Source organism: Musca vetustissima, unplaced genomic scaffold (assembly GCF_032173495.1).
Source record: "Musca vetustissima isolate MV318-11 ecotype Yass unplaced genomic scaffold, APGP_CSIRO_Mvet_v1 utg120849, whole genome shotgun sequence".
Taxonomy (NCBI): Eukaryota; Metazoa; Arthropoda; class Insecta; order Diptera; family Muscidae; genus Musca; species Musca vetustissima.
In genome coordinates, this window is record NW_026887873.1 from 1 (window position 1) to 23,604 (window position 23,604).

At 36.0% G+C, this 23,604-nt stretch overlaps 5 protein-coding genes across 6 annotated transcripts; 3 read left to right on the forward strand and 2 right to left on the reverse strand.

Moving 5' to 3' along the window:
- The first annotated feature begins 173 nt into the window (after positions 1 to 173).
- On the forward strand, positions 174 to 2,955 carry LOC133335673 (general transcription factor 3C polypeptide 3-like). The gene is made up of 2 exons (XM_061543983.1): positions 174 to 457; positions 638 to 2,955. The coding sequence occupies exons 1-2, from the start codon at positions 178 to 180 to the stop codon at positions 2,953 to 2,955; spliced, it is 2,598 nt and encodes an 865-aa protein (XP_061399967.1). The 5' UTR covers positions 174 to 177.
- Positions 2,956 to 4,870: 1,915 nt separating this feature from the next.
- Positions 4,871 to 6,680, forward strand: LOC133335674 (DET1 homolog). The gene is made up of 3 exons (XM_061543984.1): positions 4,871 to 5,830; positions 5,897 to 6,210; positions 6,284 to 6,680. Exons 1-3 carry the CDS (start codon positions 4,871 to 4,873, stop codon positions 6,678 to 6,680), a joined length of 1,671 nt encoding a protein of 556 aa, XP_061399968.1.
- Positions 6,681 to 7,386: 706 nt separating this feature from the next.
- Positions 7,387 to 8,792, reverse strand: LOC133335669 (zinc finger and SCAN domain-containing protein 2-like). Its single transcript, XM_061543979.1, has 3 exons — positions 8,769 to 8,792; positions 8,286 to 8,704; positions 7,387 to 8,227 (listed from the first exon to the last, which is right to left on the reverse strand). Exons 1-3 carry the CDS (start codon positions 8,790 to 8,792, stop codon positions 7,387 to 7,389), a joined length of 1,284 nt encoding a protein of 427 aa, XP_061399963.1.
- A 3,405-nt stretch (positions 8,793 to 12,197) lies between these two features.
- On the forward strand, positions 12,198 to 16,285 carry LOC133335670 (putative helicase mov-10-B.1). The gene is made up of 8 exons (XM_061543980.1): positions 12,198 to 12,290; positions 12,363 to 12,712; positions 12,797 to 13,067; positions 13,153 to 13,577; positions 14,660 to 14,772; positions 14,846 to 15,574; positions 15,643 to 16,022; positions 16,097 to 16,285. The coding sequence occupies exons 1-8, from the start codon at positions 12,198 to 12,200 to the stop codon at positions 16,283 to 16,285; spliced, it is 2,550 nt and encodes an 849-aa protein (XP_061399964.1).
- A 3,874-nt stretch (positions 16,286 to 20,159) lies between these two features.
- On the reverse strand, positions 20,160 to 21,389 carry LOC133335668 (glutathione S-transferase). Of its 2 annotated transcripts, none has more exons than XM_061543977.1 (4): positions 21,117 to 21,389; positions 20,874 to 21,041; positions 20,665 to 20,807; positions 20,160 to 20,347 (listed from the first exon to the last, which is right to left on the reverse strand). In XM_061543977.1, the coding sequence occupies exons 1-4, from the start codon at positions 21,361 to 21,363 to the stop codon at positions 20,180 to 20,182; spliced, it is 726 nt and encodes a 241-aa protein (XP_061399961.1). In that variant the 5' UTR covers positions 21,364 to 21,389; the 3' UTR covers positions 20,160 to 20,179. The 2 variants fall into 2 exon arrangements, with proteins under 2 accessions (XP_061399961.1, XP_061399960.1); XM_061543976.1 differs by having other exon boundaries at positions 20,665 to 20,798; positions 20,862 to 21,041.
- Positions 21,390 to 23,604: the final 2,215 nt, after the last annotated feature.

The window sequence follows — 23,604 nt, forward strand, 5'->3', positions numbered from 1 at the left end:
TCGATCTTTATCGCCCATTCTCTTTTGTCGCTTCAAATCGTATCAGGCGGAACGTTTTCTAAACATAAACGGTGTGGACTGAATATACCTTTTCCTGGACCTGAAAACTTCCAGTCAAATCTTTATAAGTTTCACTCTATATTTTTTTTGCTATCCCTCACCCTCTAACTCAAAACAATGGATCTTGCTGGCTCCTGTGATGTGGTCATCGAAGAAATCAATAGTAATGATGTCCCCGAAGAAGAATTATCCCAATTCCAGGAGACAGAACCATTAAAAGTCCTTCAACTTATTTCAGATGATGACGACGACGAAGATGAGGGCAATCTAATACAGAAATTTGTTCATGGCGAAGCGGATTTTCCCGATTTCTATACCAAACTGGAACCCCATGAACAGCCCGATGATGAAGATGATGGCGAGGAAGAGGAGGACGATACCGATATTATGGGGACAAGTGATGCCAATGATATTAGTAGTTCACAGGAAAAAGAAATGCAGGAGCAGGCAGAATTTAAGGCCAATATAATGCAAGGTTTTCCCAATATTGAAGCACCACCTGGGGCATTGAACTTTTCCAGTCGCACGGTTCCGAAGAGAAAGAAACAATCACGAAAAGATCGTAAAATGGATGCAGATGATATACCAAGTACCAGTCGTCGGGCACGATGTACCAGTTCCACCAGCACCAGTGGTGGGGTACGCAAACGTTCGCTGCTCAATGTAGCGCTGCAGGGTTTAATGGGTGAGGCAAATTTATGTTTTGCCCGTGGACAAATACAAATGGCGGAAAAAATTTGTTTGGAAATTATAAGACAAAATCCTTTGGCTCCCGAGCCGTTCTTTACATTGGCCGAAATCTACGAGTCTCGAGATACAGAGAAATTTTTAAATTTCCTCACAATTGCTGTACATTTAAATCCCAGTGATCGCTATCAATGGATACGCATTGCAGAAATGCATATCGCTCAAGGTAATTTGCAAAGGGCTCGCATCTATTATACCCGTGCCATTAAGGTTCATCCGCGTGATTATGATTTACGTTTGCGCAAGGCACGTCTATTGGATATGATGGGTGAGAAGACAGCTGCCCTGTTTACCTATTTGAAAATGATACAACATTGTCCGGTGGATCGCCATGAATTGTGTCTGGTCACCGCAAAGAATGTGGCTAAGCATTTCCATGGTTGTAACAAATATCATTTGGCTTTGGAGGCCATGCAAAGTGCCTACACTGTGTGTGGTCATCTATTCAGTTTGGAAGATTTGAATCTGTACATGGAATTGTGCATTATTAATAAACAGTATTTCAAGGTGCTGCAATGCCTGCGAGAGAGAACAAATTTGGAATTGGAAACTGAGAAGGAAGAGCAATTAGATTTGGTGTTCTATTGTGTTATACCCGATGATTATGTACCCGATTTTAGAGTTAAGCTATGTGTGGCTCTGATAAATTTGAAGGCCCATCACTTGTTGGGTTACCTGATACAGAATATACACGAACACATACCACCACTGGAAACGGATAGGCTGAATTTGTATTGTGATATTGCTGAGGCCCTCATGCAAGAACATAAATATGCCGAAGCAATATCATTACTGCGTCCCATAACAGATGGCGATATCATTGATTGTCCTGCTTTTATTTGGCTCAAGCAGGCTGAGTGCTTGAGGCACTTGAATCGTTGCAATGAGGCCATTGAAAGTTATACCAAAGTGGTGGAATATGCTCCATACTGTTATGAGGCCAAATTCACACTGTCCGCCTTGTTGAAACAACAAGGTAGACATGTAGAAGCTGTCAAGGCCTTGGAACAATCTGGGGAGCATGAAGGCCAGCCCCTGCATGCTCGCTTACTTTACGAACGATGCATAATGTTACAGCAAATCAATGAAATTGATGAATTCTTGGAAATTGGTTGTGTGCTATTGGGACGCCAATCAATCAAGCTACGTAATCGTGAAGAGATGCAAGCCGCCGCTAATGGTGGATCATTTTACAACTCGGAAGGTCTAAAAGTTATTCTACAAATGCGTAACATAATTGGCGATGAAGCTGATAAAGCATTGGAGGTGTCAAAAAGTTCATCATCGAATAATGCCACTGATGATCTATCAGTCCATGACGAATATCAGTTATTTTTGGAACTAATGCGTATTGGGTATCTGCACAAAAACTATAGCATACTGGAGAGAATGTGTTTTGCCATGGTCACAACAAAACGTTTTGTTGGCTATCATGTTGAATTGGAACGCATTATTATATTGGCTTGCTATTTCAATAATGACTGTTCCATTGCATTCTCCTATCTAAGAGAGTTGATACACAAAAATGCCAGTTCCAAACCATTGTGGAATCTCATGTGTCTGCTAATCCAAAAAGGACAAGATTTACGTTATCATCGTTATATGAATCGTTTGATACCACGCCAGCCACAAGCCAAAGGTATGCGCATCTTAACCGGTCATTATCATTTGCATTGTAGCTCCTATAAGTATGCTTTAAATGTTTATGTGCCAATGTATAAGGAACAACCGACCCCAATATTGGCCCTCTGTATTGCGGTGATATTTCAACAAATCTCAATGCAAAAGAAAGTTTTACGTAAATGTGCTGCCGTCACACAGGCCATGGTCTTTGCTCATAAATATGCCGAAATGAGATGTAAACCTTTTGCCATATCACCCAATAACGTCGATGCTTCAATGGAGAATTCGGCAACATATCAAGAAGTTAATTATAATATTGGTCGTATCTATCATCAATGTGGCCTGTTTCATTTGGCCGTGGAATACTATGAGAAGGCATTGAATTTCACCCACCCATTGTTGGAGAAACACCCAGAGATTTTAAGTTTAAAACAAGAAATTGCTTTTAATTTACATCTTATATATCGTTCGAGTGGAAATATGGCTAAAGCTCGTCAATATCTTTATGAGTATTGTGTGGTTTGACGTGTGAATATTATCTGAAAGATAAATTAGAAATAAGGTTAGTTTTAAGTACGGTTTTCATTGGAAATAAAACGGAATTATTTTTAAGAAATAAAAAATTGTATTTTTTTGCACTACACAAGGGTATTGTTGAAACCCATGAAACCCCTTCTATAGCCATAATTAGCTATGCAGAAAATGGAAATCATCGATTCGGTCCTCTACCATTTTCTCCACATTTCTGCTTTTCTATATCTTTACCATAATTCAAGGTAACTTAAAGTTCCCTGGGATATTGCCAGACTGCAATGTGATATTGACTGAAATTATCATGAAACGATATCATCATAAGGGTTATGACTTTTGATGAATATTTACTTGAGATTAGATAAAATCGTAGGCGGTTCGACAAAAAAAACTCACTTTAAATAAAAATTTATTTTATAAGCAGATTATGAAATGCTATGCAAAATCAGTTATTAGCATGGTACAATAGTACAAGGTAGGAATACTTGTGGTGAATAAAAAAAGCAACTCTGTAGGTAATGGCTTTTTCCGTCATATATAAAATAAATATACACAACAAGTGGTTATGTTTATTTGCCATTTTCAATACATAATTAAAAACGCGAAAAGTAATCGAAAGGTTATGATAACTTGTCAAAATGGAATAGGGAATACCATGAAATGGAGTTTTAATCCATGGTAAAGTACTACAAGGTAGAATATCTTGAGTTAATCACCTCAAGTTAAAAAGCAAATCTGTAGGTAGTGAATTCTTCTGTCAAATATAAAATAAATACACGCAACAGGTTGTTTTGTTTATTTGACATTTTTTCAACACATAACTAAAATCGCCAAAAGTGTATGACGTCTTTCCAAATTTCAATTAGTCCTGATTTATATTAGGCGAGTTTACTTGCGGCAATTATTATTTTTTTTTATAAAAACAACTTTAAAATCAAAACAACACCCAATGAAATGTTGCATTCATGTCCACCATTTTTACTCGGCCCAATTTCTAGAGTAAAGAGTTTGTAAAGTAAACGTCAAATCTCTTAGATAAGGTTAAATATTTTACTAGTTGTATGGGTACAAGAAGGCTTTTCGAGTAATAAGTTCCAAAACTTGAAACAGAACTACTATTTTGCTTTGAAATCCGAATGCATGCATTTGCAGTTTGAAAACATTACTTCTGATAGAGGGTACAAAATTTTTGGATCGGTTGAAGTAAACATTTTTCTTTACATTTTCTTATTCAACACAATATATCCTATCTTTTATAATGGTATCATCGAGGAGACCTCTCTATTTTTAATTATCAACTGCCTAAAAGATCATCCGTCCGAAAGATTCTCCAGAATCAAAGTAAATAGCTTAATTCTTTTTCTTGACATCACCTATTTTCAAATAGACTGTTAAATTTTTTCTTCATGGCATCTATTTTCATTTCCAAAATCTGGTCACTTTACAAGATCTATTAATAAAGTCATCTGCAATCGAAAGACATCTGCTTTTTCTAAATTCTAATGTCAAAAATTTGGACTTGGTTTACGTTTTCACAATGGAAGTCAATTCACAATAATGGATTTTGACAGCAAATTAGCGAAGCTGCTGATATCCAGCTGGTCTCCCTGGATTACCTTACTCCCTCAGGATTAACTATTAACTTAATACAGTAAAATGTAAATGTACAAAAACTGTACGGAAATTTGTACCTTCTGTTGTTTTACCGCAAATCGATTTTCAGAAACCTGTCCGATACGATTTTGTTAACCCTTTCAGCCACTTTTCGATCTATCTCTTTTTAGATTTTTTTTGTTTTGATTTACTCCTTTATCATTTGTTTCTTTCACTTAAAAATTCTAAACAAAGAATTCCCTTATATCCTGCCGATGAATAGTGCCTTGCCGGTTCCATCTTCGCCTATCCTGAAATGTTTACCAAAAACTCACAAAACTTGCAACATCATCTATGGGCCAGAGAAACAAATTGGAGATTTGGTCACCATCCCATAGCCCAGCATTCACACTATTACAAGAGGAACTTCTATAAGAGTATTACCCCACGGCTTACCATACAAAATGTGGATAAACCATTGGCATTTTTGAGAAAATTTACTCCAGATGGTAGTATGCTGTTGGCATTCTCCTATGAGCAGAGGGCCTTAGAAGTATACCAATACCAGGGTGTAGGACGGGTGGCACACCTGTTGGGTTCCCACAAAAGTGAATGCATCACAGCTGCGGATCACTCCTTGGACTCGTTGCATATACGACAACAGCTCTTCAATGCCCTGTTCAAGAAGAAATACACAATCCAATTGATAAATGCTTCGTGGTCGACGCGCCACGTTTTGAATCGTGAATTTAGTATATTTCTTGAAAATGGTCGTTATGTTTTGTTGGTATCGGTGGCCGGTGGTTCGATTTTTCCCAGTTATCAAGCCTATCGGGAATATCCCGATCTCTTCGATGATGCTGATTTGTATGATTACACGTTCCACTTGGTAGATTTACAAAAGGGTTGTATTTCGGATACCTTACGCATGGAACATGATTTTATTGTCCTATCACATAATCACAGTGTATCGGTATATGGACGTACTATAGCAATTCTTTCTACATATCGACAATGTATAGAACTTTTGGAATTGGATAATGAAGGAAAATTGCAACGTTTATATACGGTGGGACCGTATGGCAGCAATTTAGTTCGTGATCAAATTTTGGCCCAAGAACAAATTGAAAATTCCACATTGGATCATAGACACAGTGTGCCTTTGTCTCACTTGAAGCAGAAAATATTGACATTTCTTTACAATAGGGCCCTAGAGGCACCCACGACATTTTTGCGCAAAGAAAAGCTGAAATTTTTCTACAAACATTTTGGATTGGTAGGTAAATTGTCATTGGAGATGTAGGACGTCTTTGCAGGAATAATCTAAATTCATCTATTTCAGATCGAACGCATGCTTATATTAAAAATGCAATTGATCGACAGTGAACATCTGCTGTTGCGTTATGAAAAACGACAATCCCAAATGCCCTTGGAAATGCTGCAGGGCACTGCCGATTCGATTAGTAAAAATTTTAAATTATATGTTTTCTACAACATCACGGAACAGAAAGTATTAAAAATACTAGATCGAAATTCTGTGACACTGCTCCTAATGCTGCGAAATTATTGCGATGAATTTCGCAACGTTCGCTCCTTGTACTCGTGGTATGCCTCATCGCCGAGTAATAATGATTTCTTTCGGGCAGCATTTGATGAGTAAGTATTTGGATTTTTCAAAACAAAAAATAAATAAATAAATTTAAATTTAATATTTTCTATTTATTTCCAGTGCCTTGAAATCCTTTGCCGGTGGCATACGCGAAGCAGCCGATCGTTTTAATCCCACGTTACCAATTAGTGCACAAAGTTTTTCCACCAGCCCTTATTTGGATTATTCCCTATTTAATTATGATGATCGTTTTATATCGACATTGGAAAGGCCACGTTTAATTGGTATGGAACCAATACGATTTCGTGATCGTATTACAAATATATTGAAGTTTCGTGTCCATTTGGAACATTCATCGGATACATGGCAGGAATATGGCATGGATAATAATCCACGAGATTTGGTTACATTCATATTTCATCCGTATGAGCCATTCTTTATTAGTATACAGAAATTTATATCACGTTATGTTTTAAATTTTCATATTTATAATGCAAATACAAAGGTGGGGCCGTAAGAAAAACAACTGAATATTGTATGGGATGGTAGTTAATATAAAAATAATTATTAAATATTTATTATTGGACTGTGTTTTTTGAGTTGTAAACTCCATTTATATATAATAAAAGAGTGAGATATTAAAATTGTATTGGGATTATTACTTTAGATATATGTGGGAGGTAAGGTACTGGCTGTCATCGGCTAATAACAAAGACAAATCCCTAGACTGCTTCCGAGATAGCAAAAGCTAAAAGCTTGGATATATTGTGAGAGAGTAGGAAGATATCATCCGCATAGTCTAAGCTGTCGTGAGACACTCCATGTTATACCTCTTCTCTGAGAGCAGACTTCATTCATTATTTTATTCAGAATAATTGTGAACAATCCTACGTCGGTGCGAAACGATTGGCTTATGTTCCCGTTGTAAAGAACTGAGAGTTCTGCATCTTAGCACATCGTTCTTATTTTTCGGATTATTTTCTGGGGTACTCCCTTTTTGCTCAATGCCTGTACATTTCGTTATTTTCAGTAGTGTTTCTGACGTTTCTGATTTCTTCGAAATGTTCTCTCCATCTCTGAGCTTGTTCATCACTGTTTGTTAGTAGCCTACCATTACGATCTTTAATTGCTTGGCTCCTGGAACACTATTTTTCTAAATTAGATATAATACATAAAACTTATTTTTAATGTATTTTTATTATTTATTAGAAAAGTGAAAAAAGTCATTTTTCATGACCATTCTTCAGACAATGATTATTCAACGAAGTCCTCAATGAAAATTCCTCGCCACATGTTCTACATGCAAACGGTGTTTGTCCCGTGTGCATATACATATGTGTCCTCAACACCGACGGATATTTAAATGTTTTCTCACACTCCAGACATTTGTACGGTCGCAATTCGGAATGTACTCGCATATGGATTTTCAACTTATCAGCGCGAATAAATGATTTATCACAATCGGAACATTGGAATGGTTGGATGTTACTATGTATGAGACGATGGGTTTTCACATCTTTGACACGTTTAAATGTCTTATCACAAATATCACAAGGATATGGTCTATCACCGGTGTGAACACGCAAATGGCTGTTGAGCATTTTCTTTGAACTAAAAGATTTGCCACATTCGGCACATAGAAATGGTGTTGTGTCTTTAATGGCTTTTGGTGTTTTTTCCTTCGGATTTATATGTTTTGTTTTCATGTGCCGACCCAAATCATCTCGTCTGCCATAACTGCGTTCACATAGATTGCAGGCAAATGGTTTTCTTTCTTTGGGTGTCACATTACAATACTTCTCCGCCATTTGTGGACCGTGTTTCAATTCTATGTGAACTTTTAGTGCCTGCCGCCGGCTTGTTCTGTGACTACACAAAGGACATTGTATTTTCTTTTCATCGGGCATGTGACTGTAACGTTTGTGTGTATACAGAGCATGTCTATCGTGATAGACTTTTTGACATATATCACATCGGATTGCAATGGGTTCGTGCAACATATCTATTTCATCGAGAGATTCAATATCAGATTCCGATACCTCTGTGTCACTCAATGATTCTTGCCTTGCAAAGAAAATAATTTAGTCATAGTAACATCGACCTGGCAACTATCTTAGCATACCTTTCAAATTCACAGGAATCATTTAAGTCTAGGGATTTGTCTTCCATTATTTGACTATTAGATGTCTTATGATTTGGGAAATCTTCGGCGGGGTCTTGTTCATTGCAGGAACTATTCATTGTTTCTTCTAATTTTATTTCTTTCAGTTCATCCTTATCATCTTCATGTTCCTCAAGAGTTTCTGCTTCAAGCAGTAATTCTTCATTGGTTTGGGGAATCTCGATAAATGTGTTAAGGGCATTTTGTGAACTTGAATCCTCTTTTTCAATAGCATCTGCAGCATCTGGTCGGTGCTGTTTCACGAATTGTTCATACGATGCCTTTACTTGCAGCAAAAAGCTGTAACTCTGTTTCAACTGTCTTAAACACTTTAGGCATATCTTCTTTGGAAATCTTAATTCTACAAGATGTTCCCCGGCCTGGAAAGGAAGATGTAATATTACACATGTAGTATATAAATAAACTGTGTAGGTCATCACTCACATTTTGTATAATTCCCAGCATCATTTCGTGTAAAATGTCCTTGTAAGTTTTATTTTCAGCTCCAGAGATCTTTGCTTTTGCTGTGGGTTTTACCAGTCTGTAGGAAAAGTTTCGGCAACAAAGACATTCTCCAGTTTCTTCAGTCATATTTTAAAATTAGGAAAATAGTTCCGATTTCAAGCTATGTATAATTGGATGAAGTATGTTTCATAGGCTCCTAGATACATAGGTATATCACAAAGTTTAAAAACGTTCCATATTTTGCGAATATGGCGAAAGTGGATAGAATGGGTGATAAAAAATTAAATCAAAACAAAATGAAGTTTATTATTTACGAATGTTTGCATTACAAAAGGGAAGATAATCTATATTTGTTTAGAATGAGAAATGATGGACACGACCGGAAGCAAGTAGATTTAATAAGGTCGATGTAAATGAGTCAATAATAATCTATTATATATGAGCGAAAATATATTGGTCCAACGGGAGTAGGACCAATATATTTTCGATTCGGACTTAAGTCCAGTTTAAAGCACGGTCACGGATCGTTTTGATTTTTGCCGTATGCAGCCCGAATGTCGCTCATTTATCTTGCAGAAATCCATATTTACGGAGATATGGGGCATCAAACTTTCGCTGGGACTCTTGTTTTTTATTTTTTATCATGCCTTTTAAAATTCACTAAGCCGATATGAGTATATAAAGCAGTTGAAATTTTAAGTTTTTTACATGATTGTAAGAAGTCATTATTTTCTGAGAAATGGGATATTCCGACTGGGCCTTGATAAAATTCCCTAAAGTAATATCGGGTCTATTTCGCTGATTAGCAGAAAACATAAACAGTTTGGATGATATGAAATTGATAATCTAGTCTTCTTCTCCAAAACAGACCCAAACCAAATCCTAGGCTTTGTCAAAAATTTGACTTGGCTAAAATAACCTCTCTTCCGCTCTTCTTCTCTCACTATCTTTTCTCCCTACTCTTCCACTCTCTCTTTTCTTTTTTTACAGGTATATATATAAAAAGATGATCACAATGGACATCGTCTCCGAGTGAACGGTTGTTATCAACAACATAATATCGGTATCAATAAATTCTCGGCCGATGACTGACCACACACAATTGCAATGGTGGAGATCCTTGCAAACAACCCAAAATAATGCACTCTGAATTGCAACCGGCTGTGTCCAGATGACAAGCGTCGATCACCTCCATTAGAAGACCAGGATGCTGTCAGTCAAGCTACATAATGTGTTGTTGACTAGACAGTTCCTGCAGGCATGCTATCTGCCGTGTCATCCTAACCATCACACAATGATGGCAGATCCACCTCCGCGATACATGCGCCAGGACTTCAGGCGCTATCGTGATGAAATCCAAGACGTCATTCCATCGGACGTCAACAGATTATCGATAGCGAATGCGATGAAATTCGTGCATCAACTGGCGGTCTCCGAAGCCATAAATGGCTACAGATGCAATAAAGTCCTACAACAACATCCCCCTGCAATTTCGGAGAGTGAGAGGCTTCTTCCTAGGCAAACCCATTCAATTCTGGCACAACTAAAGTCCGGATATTAATTAATGTTCTCAACTCGTATCGAGAGCGTATTGTCCCCAGCAAAGCCCTCACGACACACACCATCCGTTATATGGGGTCTACCAGAAAAAGTGGACCGATATTTATAATTTGTAATGGAGGCTAATCGAGAAAATGAGCCTATATTTATAAGAATCCATTTTACCAAATTTCAGCGAATTTGGTATAAAAAAGCACCAAAACCCCCCAAAATACAGTAAATTGGGGGTACCGTTATATGGGGGCTACAAGAAAAGTGGACCGATATTTATAATTTTTAGTGGAGGCATTTGGTACCCAATAAGAAACCAATGTACCAAATTCGGTTGAAAAGCGCGCTCAAGAACCCCAAAATATTAAAAATTGGGGGTACTCTTATATGGGCGCTATGTCTGAACGTGGACCGTTATAGCCAATCTTCGAACTTGACCTGCCTGCAGACAAAAGAAGACTCTATGCTAAATTTTGACGATCTATCTCAATTCCTTCAGAAGATAGCGTGATTACAACAGACGGACGGACATGACTAGATCTTCTTAAAATTCTACCCTGATCAAGAATATATAAACTTTATAGGCTCGGAAATGAATATTTCGATGAGTTACAAATGGAATGACGAAATCAATATACACTCCAGGTGAAGGGTATCAAAATTAGTTTGCGGCCTTACTGCAAATTTTAGTTAAGGGGACCCCCCCCCATTCTCGGGGTCAAAAATTTTGTAGATATAATTCGAATCTACACTAATTAAAGAATGTCCCTACAAAATTTCAAATGAAAATCTCAAGAACTCTTGAAGATATAGCCGATTTATTGTGTCAGCATCAAGTGACGGATGAAGGGCTTCTCAAACTTTAAACGCGTTTTTCTCTAAACATGTTTTTGCGAATGGCGGACACGATAACTCAAAAACTAATAACCCAATCGATTTCAATTTCATTTTTACACGTTTTTCTGTGAGTGTATAGCTATCGTATGAACTAGGATAAAGCCAATCGGTGAAGATCTTCCTTATTCTTTGACTTGGGCTTTGGTAAAAAATCGGCGATTTTCCAAAAATATTTTTTTAAAGGTCCACCATTTTGTTAATTTTAGAGCGAAGTCAATAATCCTAGTTCATACGAGAGCCAGACATGTACTCTTTCTAACACCGTTGGAATTTTCGGATTCCGATGTTCCAGTGAGGAGTTATCATGCCCGCCATCAAAAATAAGGACTCTTCTTTAATTACAAAAAACAACAACAAAACAATAACAAATTTTTTTTGTAAATTATTTTTCTTCTATTTTAAATCTTCAATTATATATGTGTAAAGTTACAAACCTTAACAAGCATTGGTATTGATTTACCAGCCCATTGAAAATCTTGAAAAATTAAAATCGAGAATGGGTGGGGTTCCCTTAAGCCAAAAATGCGATATAAGAAAACAGTTTCTTGAAACAAAAAAAAAATACTTATGCGGGGATATTAAAATCCTGAGATGCTTCATATAATTTTTTTGTTATTTTCATAAAAATATATTTTTCTTCCACGGAACTCGCTGTTTCGAAAAATAAATCTTCTGTTCGATAATGTGTACACCATTTCATTCCCATATTACCAAATGAGTAACCGACTACTCCAGTAATTGGTATTACAAATTTCTACCTTACACACCAAAAATATAACGGTTTCTTGAGAATACATAGAATAGAACGCGCTTAACGATTAAAGAAGAAAAAAATCCTGAGTCCGTTTTGTTCAAGTCCCAATATTTTTATATGTAATTTTGTCATTTATTTTGTCTGTATATTTTGTTTATTGGTGTTTATGTTTTGTCAATAAAAATAATTAATAAATAAAATACAAAATGATGAATGATAACGTTTTCGATCATGCCAATGAGCTTTTGGAGAAAATGTGCGCTGATTTGCGAGCATCATTGGCTCGGATTGGAAACGAAGTATGTAGCAATTTTTTATGTTCAATACAATAATTTATTCATTCAAATATTTTTCTTTTGTCTTTTTTTTAGTGTCAAGGAAATCTGAATAGAATAACTAAAGATTATCTGGATAATGCTTCGAAAACCTCCAGTGGCTATGATGATGAAGAATTCAATGATGACTCCACCAATAGCGATGGAGATGAGGAAAAGGATCATGTTCGGCTACCATTTAAGCCCAAAGTGTTTGCCAGTGAAGGCGTTAATACTAAAACATGTGTAATCTGTAAGGATATAATTGTTTTATCGGACGACGATGATGATGATCATATTGGCGATGACGACGATGATCAATCTGATGTTTGGACTATATGCTCGGACTCAGATGAAGAATACTATACATTTTGTCTGGACGATTTGACAGATGAACCGGAAAGGACGTAAGTGAATTTAAAATATTTTTCCATTTTAAAGATTTTGTGGGTTCTATTAATTGTTTTTGATATAATTTCAAATATTTTCAGATATTTTCGTGCGAAAAAGTACCTACCAAGTTATCCACCCAGTGAAAAACTTAAAATATCGAATAAACAAAATTTTTCTTTGCCCTCGCTATGCGATAATGATATAATAAAGAAATACATTGGTAATCGTCGCCTGGACAAAGAAAATATAATAGGAGTTTTCAATACCTTACTTGAAATTGAAGATCTAACCGATATGGCTGATTATCCAGCATTGGCACAAAAAGATGTCACCCTAAAATGGACGGAGAATAGAAAATATTGGATACCGGTGAGTGTGTAAATACTAATTTTGATATATTCGGAATTTTATAAATTAAATCGTGTTTAATGTTTTGTTCAAACCTACCATCCAGATGCCTGTTATGCCCAATGTGAACATTGATGAAATTATTGTACCCTTTATGGATGAATTAGTGGTTATACCAAAAGAAAGTAGTGCCTTAGCCGAAGCGAGTCCACCGAAATATTTAATTGACACTTTATTTCCACATCCACATGAAATGGAAGTTGATAATTCAATAAAACGTCGCATTGCCACAATATATAAAATATCCAAAGATGAGGTACATTTTCGTTTTAGCAAAGATGAACATTTTACTGCAACACAAATTCGATCATTATCTTCAACGAAATATGATATAATAATACGTCCACGTCGTTTGCCAGTACGTTATCAATATCGCGCCTTGGAAATGTTGGCTGAAGATGATCATGTCCGACAATATCTATTTCCCGAAACGAATCCAATCAGAAATATAAAATATGAACCAGAATTTGAGTAAGTACAGAAATCTCTATATAGAATAGACATTTAAAGAGAACATTTTCAAATGGTTTTCTGGACGTAGAGAACCTGCTAAATGCATTCTAGGAATAGAGGACACGTTTAAGGTCTTCTAGAGTAGAAAAATTGTTAAACATCTTCTAGAAGCTTATCTGGACATAGAGGCCATGTTAAAGGCCTTAGGAAGGTCTTATAGACATAGAGGCCCTGTTAAATGTCTTCTAGACACATATAACATCCCTGTAGAAAGTCCATAGAACCCCTTTTGAAGTTATTTTATTCGTAGAATACCTTTCGATGCTCTTCTGTCCGTAGAAGACGTAGAAGTTTGAAAATATTCTATCCGTAGAAAATCTTCAGAAGTTTATCTGTACATTGAAGATATCCAAGAATGTCTTCTTTTCGTAGAATACCCTTTGACAGTATTCAATCCGTTGAATACCTTCAGAAGGGTTCTATGTGTACCTTTTGAAAGTCCTCTGGCATTGGAATACATTTTAAATGTCTACTCAATGAATCCCTGTAGAATGTTTTGGTCCATAGATTACTTTTGAAGTTATTCTGTTCGTAGAAGACCTTTTGGGTCTCTTCTAACCGGGAAAGACCCTTTGGATGTCTTATGAACGTAAACGATCGTTCGAATACCTTCAATCCGTAGAAAATCTTCAAAAGAAGATCTTTTGGGAGTCTTTTATCCGGGGAAGATCTTTTGAACGTCTTCTATTCGTAGAAAACCTTTTCATAGCCTCTAATCCGTTAATGAGCTTCTGAAGTTCTTCTATCCGTAACAGGCCTTTTTGACCATTTATCCGTAAAAACAAAACAGTCTTCAAATGGTAGAAGACCTTCAGAAGGTTCTTTATGTGTAGAAAAACTTTTGAAAGTCCTTTATCGGTAGAGTAGCTTTTGAACATTAATGCATAAAATCCCTGTCCATAAAAGACCTATTGAAGATCTTTAGACGTACATAACGTATTTTTGTGAAACCAGAAAATGTGTTTATATATATGACAACATTAAATATTAATCGCAATCTTTTAATCATTTGTATTAATTTTATTTTAAAAATATTTCAGATTAAAACTATTTAATGCCACAATTGCCTCAAATCCAGAACAATTGGGTGCCGTGCGTTGTATAACCGAAGGACCCAGTCCAAATGCTCCATTTGTGATTTTTGGTCCACCAGGTATGTAAGAATTTCTCATTCTCATACGTTTTTCTCTTATAACCATAAAAAACCCCTTCCTATTTCTCCCAAGGGACCGGCAAAACCACAACAATCGTGGAGTCCATACTACAATTACGACTTCTTAAACCAGGAAGCCGTATACTTGTCACAGCCGGTTCGAATGCTGCTTGTGATACAATTGCATTACGAATATGCAAATATTTTAATAGCAATGAACGCTTGCAAGAGATCCAAAAACGTGATCCCGAAAATCAAAAACCCCTAATACGTATCTATTCGAAAACCATTGTTGAAAAGGGTCTTCGCCTGATCGATCCCGAATTGCAGGCCAATTCTAATTGTCAACATGGTATACATTATTATCCTTCTGTAGAGGAAATACGTCAATATGGCATTATTGTGGCAACACTGTGCACCGTGGGTAAATTGGTTACCGGCGATATTGGTGAAATGAATTTCTTTTCGCATATATTTATCGATGAAGCTGGTGCTTCGACCGAGCCTGAGGCTTTAGTTGGTATTATGGGTATAAAAACATTAAATTGCCGTGTCATTTTATCCGGTGATCATAAACAATTGGGACCGATCATTAGATCGGATCGTGCCAATCAATTGGGTCTGGGAAAATCGCTAATGGAAAGATTATTGAGTTTGAAATGCTATGGTCTGGATGATAATTCCAATTATGATCGCACCATACAGGCCCGTTTAAAACGTAATTATCGTTCACATCCGGAAATTGTCAAGATATTCAATCATTTGTATTATAAAAATGAATTGATTGCTGAAGCTAAATTGGGTAAGATTCTTAATTGTTACCTATTTTTTTAATTGAAATTTAATTTTTAAATTAAACCCATCTTGCAGATGATGTCAACATGGCTGCCAAATGGTGTAAATTACCGAATCCCAATTTCCCTATTATTTTCCAAGCCGTTCATGGTGTTACCGAAAAGGATACCGTTTCACCTAGTTCCCGTAATAATCTGGAGCTACAGGTGTTAATGTGGTTCTTACGTCGTCTACTTATCGATGGCATAGATGGCCATCCGGTAAAACAGTCGGATATTGGCATCATTACACCTTATCGCTTGCAAAATAAATTAATACAAAATCGCCTACATGATTGTGGTTGGACCGGCGTGGAAAGTGGTTCCGTGGAAACATTTCAGGGTAGAGAAAAACAAATAATTATTGTATCATTGGTGAGATCATTTTCGGGTCTTGGTTTTGTAAGGAATCCGAAGGTAAAATGATTTTTTCTCTTAATTTTATTTTAATTTAAAAATAATTAATTGTTTTTAATTTTGCCCTCTTTTAGCGTCTAAATGTCATATTATCACGTCCAAAATCTTTACTTATTCTCATGGGTAATCCATTGACATTGAAACGTCACCCGGACTTTGCCTACATCTTAGATGAATGCCGTAAACATGGCACATTTTTACGTAAAAAGAAAAGCAAAAAGAATCGCAAAACGGCGAAACTAGTTAAATTAGTGACTATTTAAATGACTATTTTTTAAAACTCTGATGTAACCCAATATTTATTTTTTTATTATTATTTATTTCACTTGTATTCGAATATCATTTAAACAACAAGGACTATCCAGATGTTAAGTTGTATTGTCTTTCGTGATATCAAATGTTTGTTGGTTTGTCTTTGCGACATCTTTTTTTTGTGTTTAGTAGTGTACGTGTGTGTATGTGAGTGAGTGTTACTGTGTATTTTCGTATCTTTACTTATCTTTAATTCTCCATATATTTTTTAATAACATTCGCTTATATACTTATAACTTTTTTTAATCTACTGAACGAATAAAAACAAAATGCTTTGTAATTCATTTAAATGAAATAAATAAATTTCTTGCCACCGCGGTATCCGTGGTGTTGAGAATTCGTTTCAAAAAAATATATATTTTTTATTTGATTGAATATTGATTTTAGATTTCAGTACTGAAATTCTATGAAATTCAGGATAAGATGTGATCCAGTACAATTGACTACTATTCGTTAAGCTACCTCTGTTGCATCGAAGATTGATTTTCGAAGTGTGGTGATACATTTTCCTCTATGGATTCTGGTGGTTTAATTGTTCCCAATTTCAAATATCGAATTAGAGCAGTTCTTTGTACATATTCCACATCGAGGCTACCCGAATAGTGGATCAATATTTATAATTTTAAGTGGATAGATTTGGTACCCAAAATAACCCCAAATACCAAATTGCAGAGAATTCGGTTGAAAAATGGGCCCAAAACCCACAAAAAAAGGGGGGGGGGTACCGTTATATCGGGGTTATTCGGAAAAGTGGACCTATTTTGATCATTTTGAGTACTGAGAGATTTGGTGCCCAAGTAGAACCTAAAGTACAAACGTCATCCTGGAATGCGACGCAAACACTCACCATTTCCAATGGTGTAGCAAGGACACTAACAAAAGAGGTGAGTCTATTTTCGATTTAATTCTATTATATAATGTACGTAAAATCATTGGTAGAGAGGAGATCATTGACTTAACCCTCTCAAAACTAGATGACTCCGTCATCAGCAATTGTAGAGTGTATGATGAATGCTTCTTTTCGGATCATTTGAAGATCTTTTTCGAGGTCTGTTTTGACGGAGGTATAAAAAGCCTTATAGAAATCCGAGAAGAACAAAGTGAAATACACGGGTCTAACGAGTTCCCAGTTGACTCTTATTATAAATTTAGAAAGAGCTCAATGGAGCCACGAACCATCTTACAGACGTCCTTCTCTGCTGTCCGCTAACATACCATGGTAAGAAATCTCAGCCATTGTGGTGAAATAGGGAACTCGGTGAGCTCAGGAAAGTGGACAGACCACTGTACAACATGCTCATAAATCAAAACTCGATATATATTGACTGGAACTCCTATAAAGCAAGTTTCAACAAATACAAGAGTGAGATTAAGCGTACCAAGAAAAAGTCTTGGATAAATTTCTGTGAGTCGATAGAAGGAGTTAACGACGCTGTTAGTTTTCCAGGACCAAATGGTATCACACCGGCGATGCTTCAATTTGCCTCGCCAAGTTTATATTTGATCCTTGAGAAGATCTATACGGCGTGTTCCGGGTCTATGGAAAGAGGTAAAGGTTACTTACATTCCCAAAGCGGGTAAACCAAGCCACCCTGCACCAAAAGACTATTGACCCATTAGTCTATCATCATTTCTCCTCAAGGCTCTCGAAAGACTGATCGACCTGAAGATTAGGAGTCGTGTGGACACCAACTCTCTTAGCAATTCGCAGCACGCATATATAAAAGGCAAGACTGTGGAATCTGCACTGCATGAGGTGGTAAGTTATATTGAGAGGAATATGGAAAACTCGAACTATACGTTGGTTCCCTTCTTAGATATAGAGGGAACCTTCAACAACATCAAACTTGAGTCCGTAAACCACTCACTTAAAAAAAGGTAGCATTCCTGAAACCCTTACTTGTTGGAGAGATAAAATGTTAAACAGCAGAATTATAAATTCAAATGTGGAGGATACAAAAATCAGGAAAACAGTAACAAGAGGCACCCCTCAGAGCGTGGAGTTCTCAAGAAGTTGTTCTCTTTCTAGATGCCAAATAGAAAGCTTTAAAATAAATCTAAAAATTTGGAACAAAAATCAGTAATAATAAAAATTCATTCTGCTCATAAATTTTTGTTGTATTTTTATTAAAAATTTCTTGTTTTTTACAATATTATATATAAAAATACAATTTCCAATTACAAATTTCGTTTCGTTTTTTTGTTGTTGTTGTTGTTGTTACACTTGATTCAAGTTCAGTTTCCGGTCTTAACTTACTTTTTGAAAAAATCAAAAAACAAAAGAAAAAATCTGTAATTGTGAGTTTTTGTGATGGTTTTGGTTTACTCTTTCAAAAAAAAAAATCCAATCATGGGTGTTAGATGATTGTTAGCTGGTGTATCCTTTTATTTGGATGTTTACAGGATAATAAATGTTATGTAATTAGTATGCTCATGGTGTTGCTGTTGATGTTGTTCTTCGTATATAATATTCGTTTGTCTGTTATGTTGTCTTTTTAGTGATGTAAGTTTTTTAATTTTTTATTTTATTTATTTTTGTTTTGTTTAAAGGGTCCAAAGTAAAGTTTTGAGTCTTTTTTATACTCAATACTCTTCGGGGTTTTTGGTTATAGTATTAAAGTCTGATCAGTTGTTGTTTGTTTGCTGTTTTGTTGTTATTTGGCAAATATAAATGAGATGATGATTTATTTTTGTTTTGAAATGGTGAATTTCGTTTTAAAATGTTTTATTTGTGAATTGTTTGTGCTTGGTATTGTATTTTGGGAGTGTGGTGAAACGAGCTTTCTGTAGCTGTTAGCTGGTTGCAGGTTTTTTTTTGTTGATTTTAATATTTTTTTCAATTTTCTTGTCTGAAAGTTTTGAATGTGCATTTTCTGTATGCTGCTGTGGTGGATGGTGCTGCACAATTTCCAAAATTTAAGTCTATAATCTTAAGTCTAAAAATTATGTTAATATCTAAACGAGAGTTTCATTGCATCCTTACAATTAGTACATATATATAACCTTAAAAATTATGTTCTTGTTCTATGTGTGTATGTAAGTAAATAAAAATATTGAGAGAAAATAGTATTATTATTATCGCATGCAGACTACAAACTACAACAACGCAAAAATTGTGTTGTTAATAACTACCAACAAAAAAGTTCTAGTAGTATCAAAGAAATCCATGACGTCCCTTTTTTATGGTCCGATTTCGTCATGGATTTCGTACAAAAAGTCGAAAATCGTTAAGCCATTATGCCATAGCCAAATGGGTCAGCTGAATTGGTTTGTAATTGTTGATGTTGTTGTTAAGGTCCACAAAAAATACAAAACATGGTCGGTTCGGTAGTTTGGTGTTAACCATTAAGCCCCAAATTTTAATGGAAAACACTACTCCTTACAACATATATGTATGTATAAATGGGTGTGTGTAATATATATTTGTGTCCATGCCATTAAAACACAAGGATCAAAAAATAAATAAAAAACAAAAATAATAAAAAAATAAAAATAAAGAAAAACAAAAAATTTGTTAACAATTAAAATTTTGTTAGTTGTTTTTTATATAATTGTTTTATTATTATTATTAATAATATATGTGTGTAATTATTATGATGTATGTTTCATAGTATTATTATCATTATTTTAATTATTATTACAAAAAAAGAAAGGAACAAAGTGTTAAGTGTAAAACAATACAGTTGTTGTTGTTGATGTTTATTACTATTGTATATTGTTGTTGGTGTTGTTTTTGATGTTCGATTTTTAGTTAGTGTTGTTGTTGCTTTATATAAATGTTTTTGTTTTCTATATCCACGTTGTTGTTATAGTTCTTGTTTTGAGAGAGAATTTCTGTATTGGACTTAAACTTCAGTTTGTGGTCTCTTTTCAATCCAGGCCTTAATGGGTTCCAAGGCATTGATACTATCGACAACAGCACGCAATGCTGGATATTGTTCCAAAATGTCACGCTTCACCATGTAGTTCATGTAATCCAAAATACCAGCAAAGTAGACATCGGCCCATGTTAACTGAAATAAAGGGAAAAAATGTATTTTGTAATTTTTTTTTATAAAATTTAAAATAAATAATGAAAGAAGCTCCTAAAAATATGCTATATTAATATTGAGATATAAAGGAATAACTGATTTTGCATGCAAATAAAATATTCCCAAAAATAAAATAAAATATTCCCACTTTCAAAATAAATGACTCAAATAATGAACATAGAATTGTAGTTATCAACCTCATATAGCCCCCCAAACTTCTCCTAGTCCTATCCATCTATAACCTAACCCTAAAAAAGTAATTAATTATTTTTTATTCTCGCCCTATAATCATCACTGACCTTGTTCAATGCCAAATGACCATCGTTATCCTTGACAGTTTGTTCCAATTTCTCCAAATAGAATGGAATGACTTCATTGTTAAGGGTGACCAATTTCTTTTCCTTGATTTCATCCTCGGGTTCGTAGGAAACGACTGCAATTTCTATATATTAAAATACAAAGATTAATCAAACAACATAGACATGCAACTGCACACATTGTTCGCTACTTAGACGGAAATCATTGATGGTATCGACAACAATATCAATTTGTAGATCTTCCCAGGGTGTGGCACCGCACAGACCGACAGTTTTCGCCAAGAAACGGGCCATGGAAATGCTCTGGTGAACACGTTTGCCATTAACTTCCAACACGGGCATTTGACCCATGGGCATGGCTGGATGAAACACAAGGAGATAAAATTAGATAATGAGGAGGTGAATGGATTAGTAAATGACTTTTTTTAACTTACTTGGCTTCAATGCTGGCCACTCATCACGTGTTACACGAACATCCTCGTATTCAATGCCGCCATAGGCGAATAGATAACGCAATGGCTCAGCCAATGCCTTGACATTGAAATAGAATAGAGTGTAGGTGTTCTTGACGGGTTCAGCTGGTGGGGCTTCGCCTTCAGCTGGTGGTGGGGCCTCACCTTCGGCGGGCGCCGCTGGTGCCTCTCCTTCAGCGGGTGGTGCAGCTGGTGCTTCATCGGCCATGTTTTATGTCTAGAACAACAAATTGGAAAATTGTTGAAAATGTTGTTTTTTATTTTTGGAAATTAAAGAGAAAATGTAAAAATCTCTTCAAAAATCAATTAATGCCTTCTGTTTCTTAGTCCCAATTTAGATTAGGCGAGTTTACTTGCGGCAAGTCTTTGACTTTAGGAGAGAGGGCCAAGGGGAATAGAAATGGAAAAAAATTGTTCGTACCGACAATTTTCTGGCAATTCGTTTTGTGTATTCGTATTTGTTGACATTTTATATTGTGAACAAAAACTTTTGACATCAAATGAAAACAGAAATATTCTTGAAACCGAATTGCCTTTTATAGACGCATGAAGCAAGTTCAAAAGGGAACGATAATAATTGCCGCAAGTAAACTCGCCTAATATAAATCAGGACTTAATAAGAAAATATTTAAATCTTTTCAAAAATCAATGCCTTCTTTTTTAAAACAAATTAAATGACTTTTCATAAATGTTTCTGGGTGTTATTAAACTTTTCTTATCATAATTAGGTCGAGTGGGGTGTTTGATAAGTAAAGTTGATTGCACTGAATGTTCATACATATAAACACATCTGAGATATACTTACGCGAATTTTTAAACTTATGAACTGATAAGATAAAATCATAATCGTCTATTGGACGACAAAATAACAAGTTGTTATTGTGATTACAATCAAAATATATTTTTATACACTTCCTATTTAATGGTAAATGCCCCGATATAGCAGTGCCCGGCAATAGCTCCCGTCATTACTCAAATTTCAGCTTTGCTCAGGTTCAATAGTGAGGACTAACCTCTCACAGTAGACGCCAGCCCCTGTACATTCTTCCATCTTTGATCCGTCTGTATAAAAAGCCAGACTTGATGTTACAGGATTTAAGGGCTTTAAGAGCCGCTTGATTATCCATAAAAATAGTCACCGGTTCAACGATCTCTGCATTCACACTTTTTGTCAATTCTGCTGCCTTCCAAATCGAGAAGATTTCAGTTGGAAAGCATTAAAGTTGCTATCCAACTTGTAGGTAAGCTAAAGCCCTAGCATTTCACAGCCCCGGTACATCATTTCATATTGGATCCGTCTGAGGAACCGTCCAGACTTCTACAATATCAAATCTCAGAACTGGTGATATATAGTCGCTTATTTGTCTATGTTGTTTCAATGTGATACCTGGTTCGTTCAGGATACATCCATGCCCATAGGTAGGCAGCCTGACACTTAATGATGAGACCCAAAGGCTGGGACTTTCCAGCTTCATCAATATATTGTTGATACCTAATAGCCACAGCAGCGGTTAGAACACTTCACCCTGACATCTGTGTTTCCAAAGCTACTCTACAATTGGGTACGACCTCAGACTTGATGTTACAGAATTTGATGGCATTAAGAGCCGCCTAACTATACATAAAGATAGTCACCGGTTCAACGATCTCTGCATCCAGACTTTTTATCAATTTTGCTGCCTTCCAAATCGTTAAGATTTCAGGTTGGAAAACACTGCAGTTACTATCCGACTTGTGGGTAAGATCAAGGCCTAGTCGATGGTTTTAGACCCCAACTTTTCCCAATGGAATTCTTGCATGTATAGATTGGAATCAAACCTCCCTTCGCCCTCTCCTCAGCATTCCTGTTCCATCGTAATTGACAGACCAGGATTGTGTCAAGGTATTTTGCTTCGGGAGAGAGTTGGCACTACACCCCATCCAGTGCTGATGGAACAAGACGCCGAGCTAACGCTTCCTAGTGAACATTACCAGTTCTGTCTTTGTAAAATTAACTCCATGGCTTTAGCCTTGTCTCAACGTGACAGCGTCGATAAGGCTCTTTGTATATAAGCTCCGAAAGAGTCCTCGACAGCTCAATCCGTTCAGAGGTGTTTAAAGACATGTCTGCGTTCGGCATTCCTGCAAAATTAATACGTGTAAGCAGGATAACTTTAACTGGCACAATGTCAGCAGTTAATACCGAACGAAGATTCACACAAGGTGACAGTTTGTTGTGTGACCTTTTTAACATCCTGCTGGAAAAGGTGATACGAGCGGCAAAGGTGAACAGAAATGGCACTCTGTACTCTAAACAACACATGTTACTCGCCTACACCGATGACATCGATATAATGGGGCAAATATCGCTCGCAATGATAACAGCTACCTTTGAACTGGCAGTAAATGGCGAGAAGACCAAGCTGATGGTATCAACGCGCAAGACATCCAGTAGACTCGGAACAAACTG

Bases quoted from the DNA above. Each gene is read 5' to 3' on its own strand.
- LOC133335674 (XM_061543984.1), top strand. From the start codon at position 4,871: ATGTTTACCAAAAACTCACAAAACTTGCAACATCATCTATGGGCCAGA. The intron at 5,831-5,896 runs GTAGGTAAATTG...CATCTATTTCAG, and splicing joins TCTACAAACATTTTGGATTG to ATCGAACGCATGCTTATATT. The intron at 6,211-6,283 runs GTAAGTATTTGG...ATTTATTTCCAG, and splicing joins TTTCGGGCAGCATTTGATGA to TGCCTTGAAATCCTTTGCCG.
- LOC133335673 (XM_061543983.1), top strand. From the start codon at position 178: ATGGATCTTGCTGGCTCCTGTGATGTGGTCATCGAAGAAATCAATAGT. The intron at 458-637 runs GTGATGCCAATG...AAATGGATGCAG, and splicing joins TACCGATATTATGGGGACAA to ATGATATACCAAGTACCAGT.
- LOC133335668 (XM_061543976.1), bottom strand. From the start codon at position 21,363: ATGGCCGATGAAGCACCAGCTGCACCACCCGCTGAAGGAGAGGCACCA. The intron at 21,042-21,116 runs GTAAGTTAAAAA...TGTTTCATCCAG, and splicing joins GTGGCCAGCATTGAAGCCAA to CCATGCCCATGGGTCAAATG. The intron at 20,799-20,861 runs GTGTGCAGTTGC...TAGAAATTGCAG, and splicing joins CCGTCTAAGTAGCGAACAAT to TCGTTTCCTACGAACCCGAG.
- LOC133335669 (XM_061543979.1), bottom strand. From the start codon at position 8,792: ATGATGCTGGGAATTATACAAAAT. The intron at 8,705-8,768 runs GTGAGTGATGAC...CTTCCTTTCCAG, and splicing joins TGCTGGGAATTATACAAAAT to GCCGGGGAACATCTTGTAGA. The intron at 8,228-8,285 runs GTATGCTAAGAT...TTTCTTTGCAAG, and splicing joins GATTCCTGTGAATTTGAAAG to GCAAGAATCATTGAGTGACA.
- LOC133335670 (XM_061543980.1), top strand. From the start codon at position 12,198: ATGATGAATGATAACGTTTTCGATCATGCCAATGAGCTTTTGGAGAAA. The intron at 13,068-13,152 runs GTGAGTGTGTAA...CCTACCATCCAG, and splicing joins ATAGAAAATATTGGATACCG to ATGCCTGTTATGCCCAATGT. The intron at 16,023-16,096 runs GTAAAATGATTT...GCCCTCTTTTAG, and splicing joins GTTTTGTAAGGAATCCGAAG to CGTCTAAATGTCATATTATC.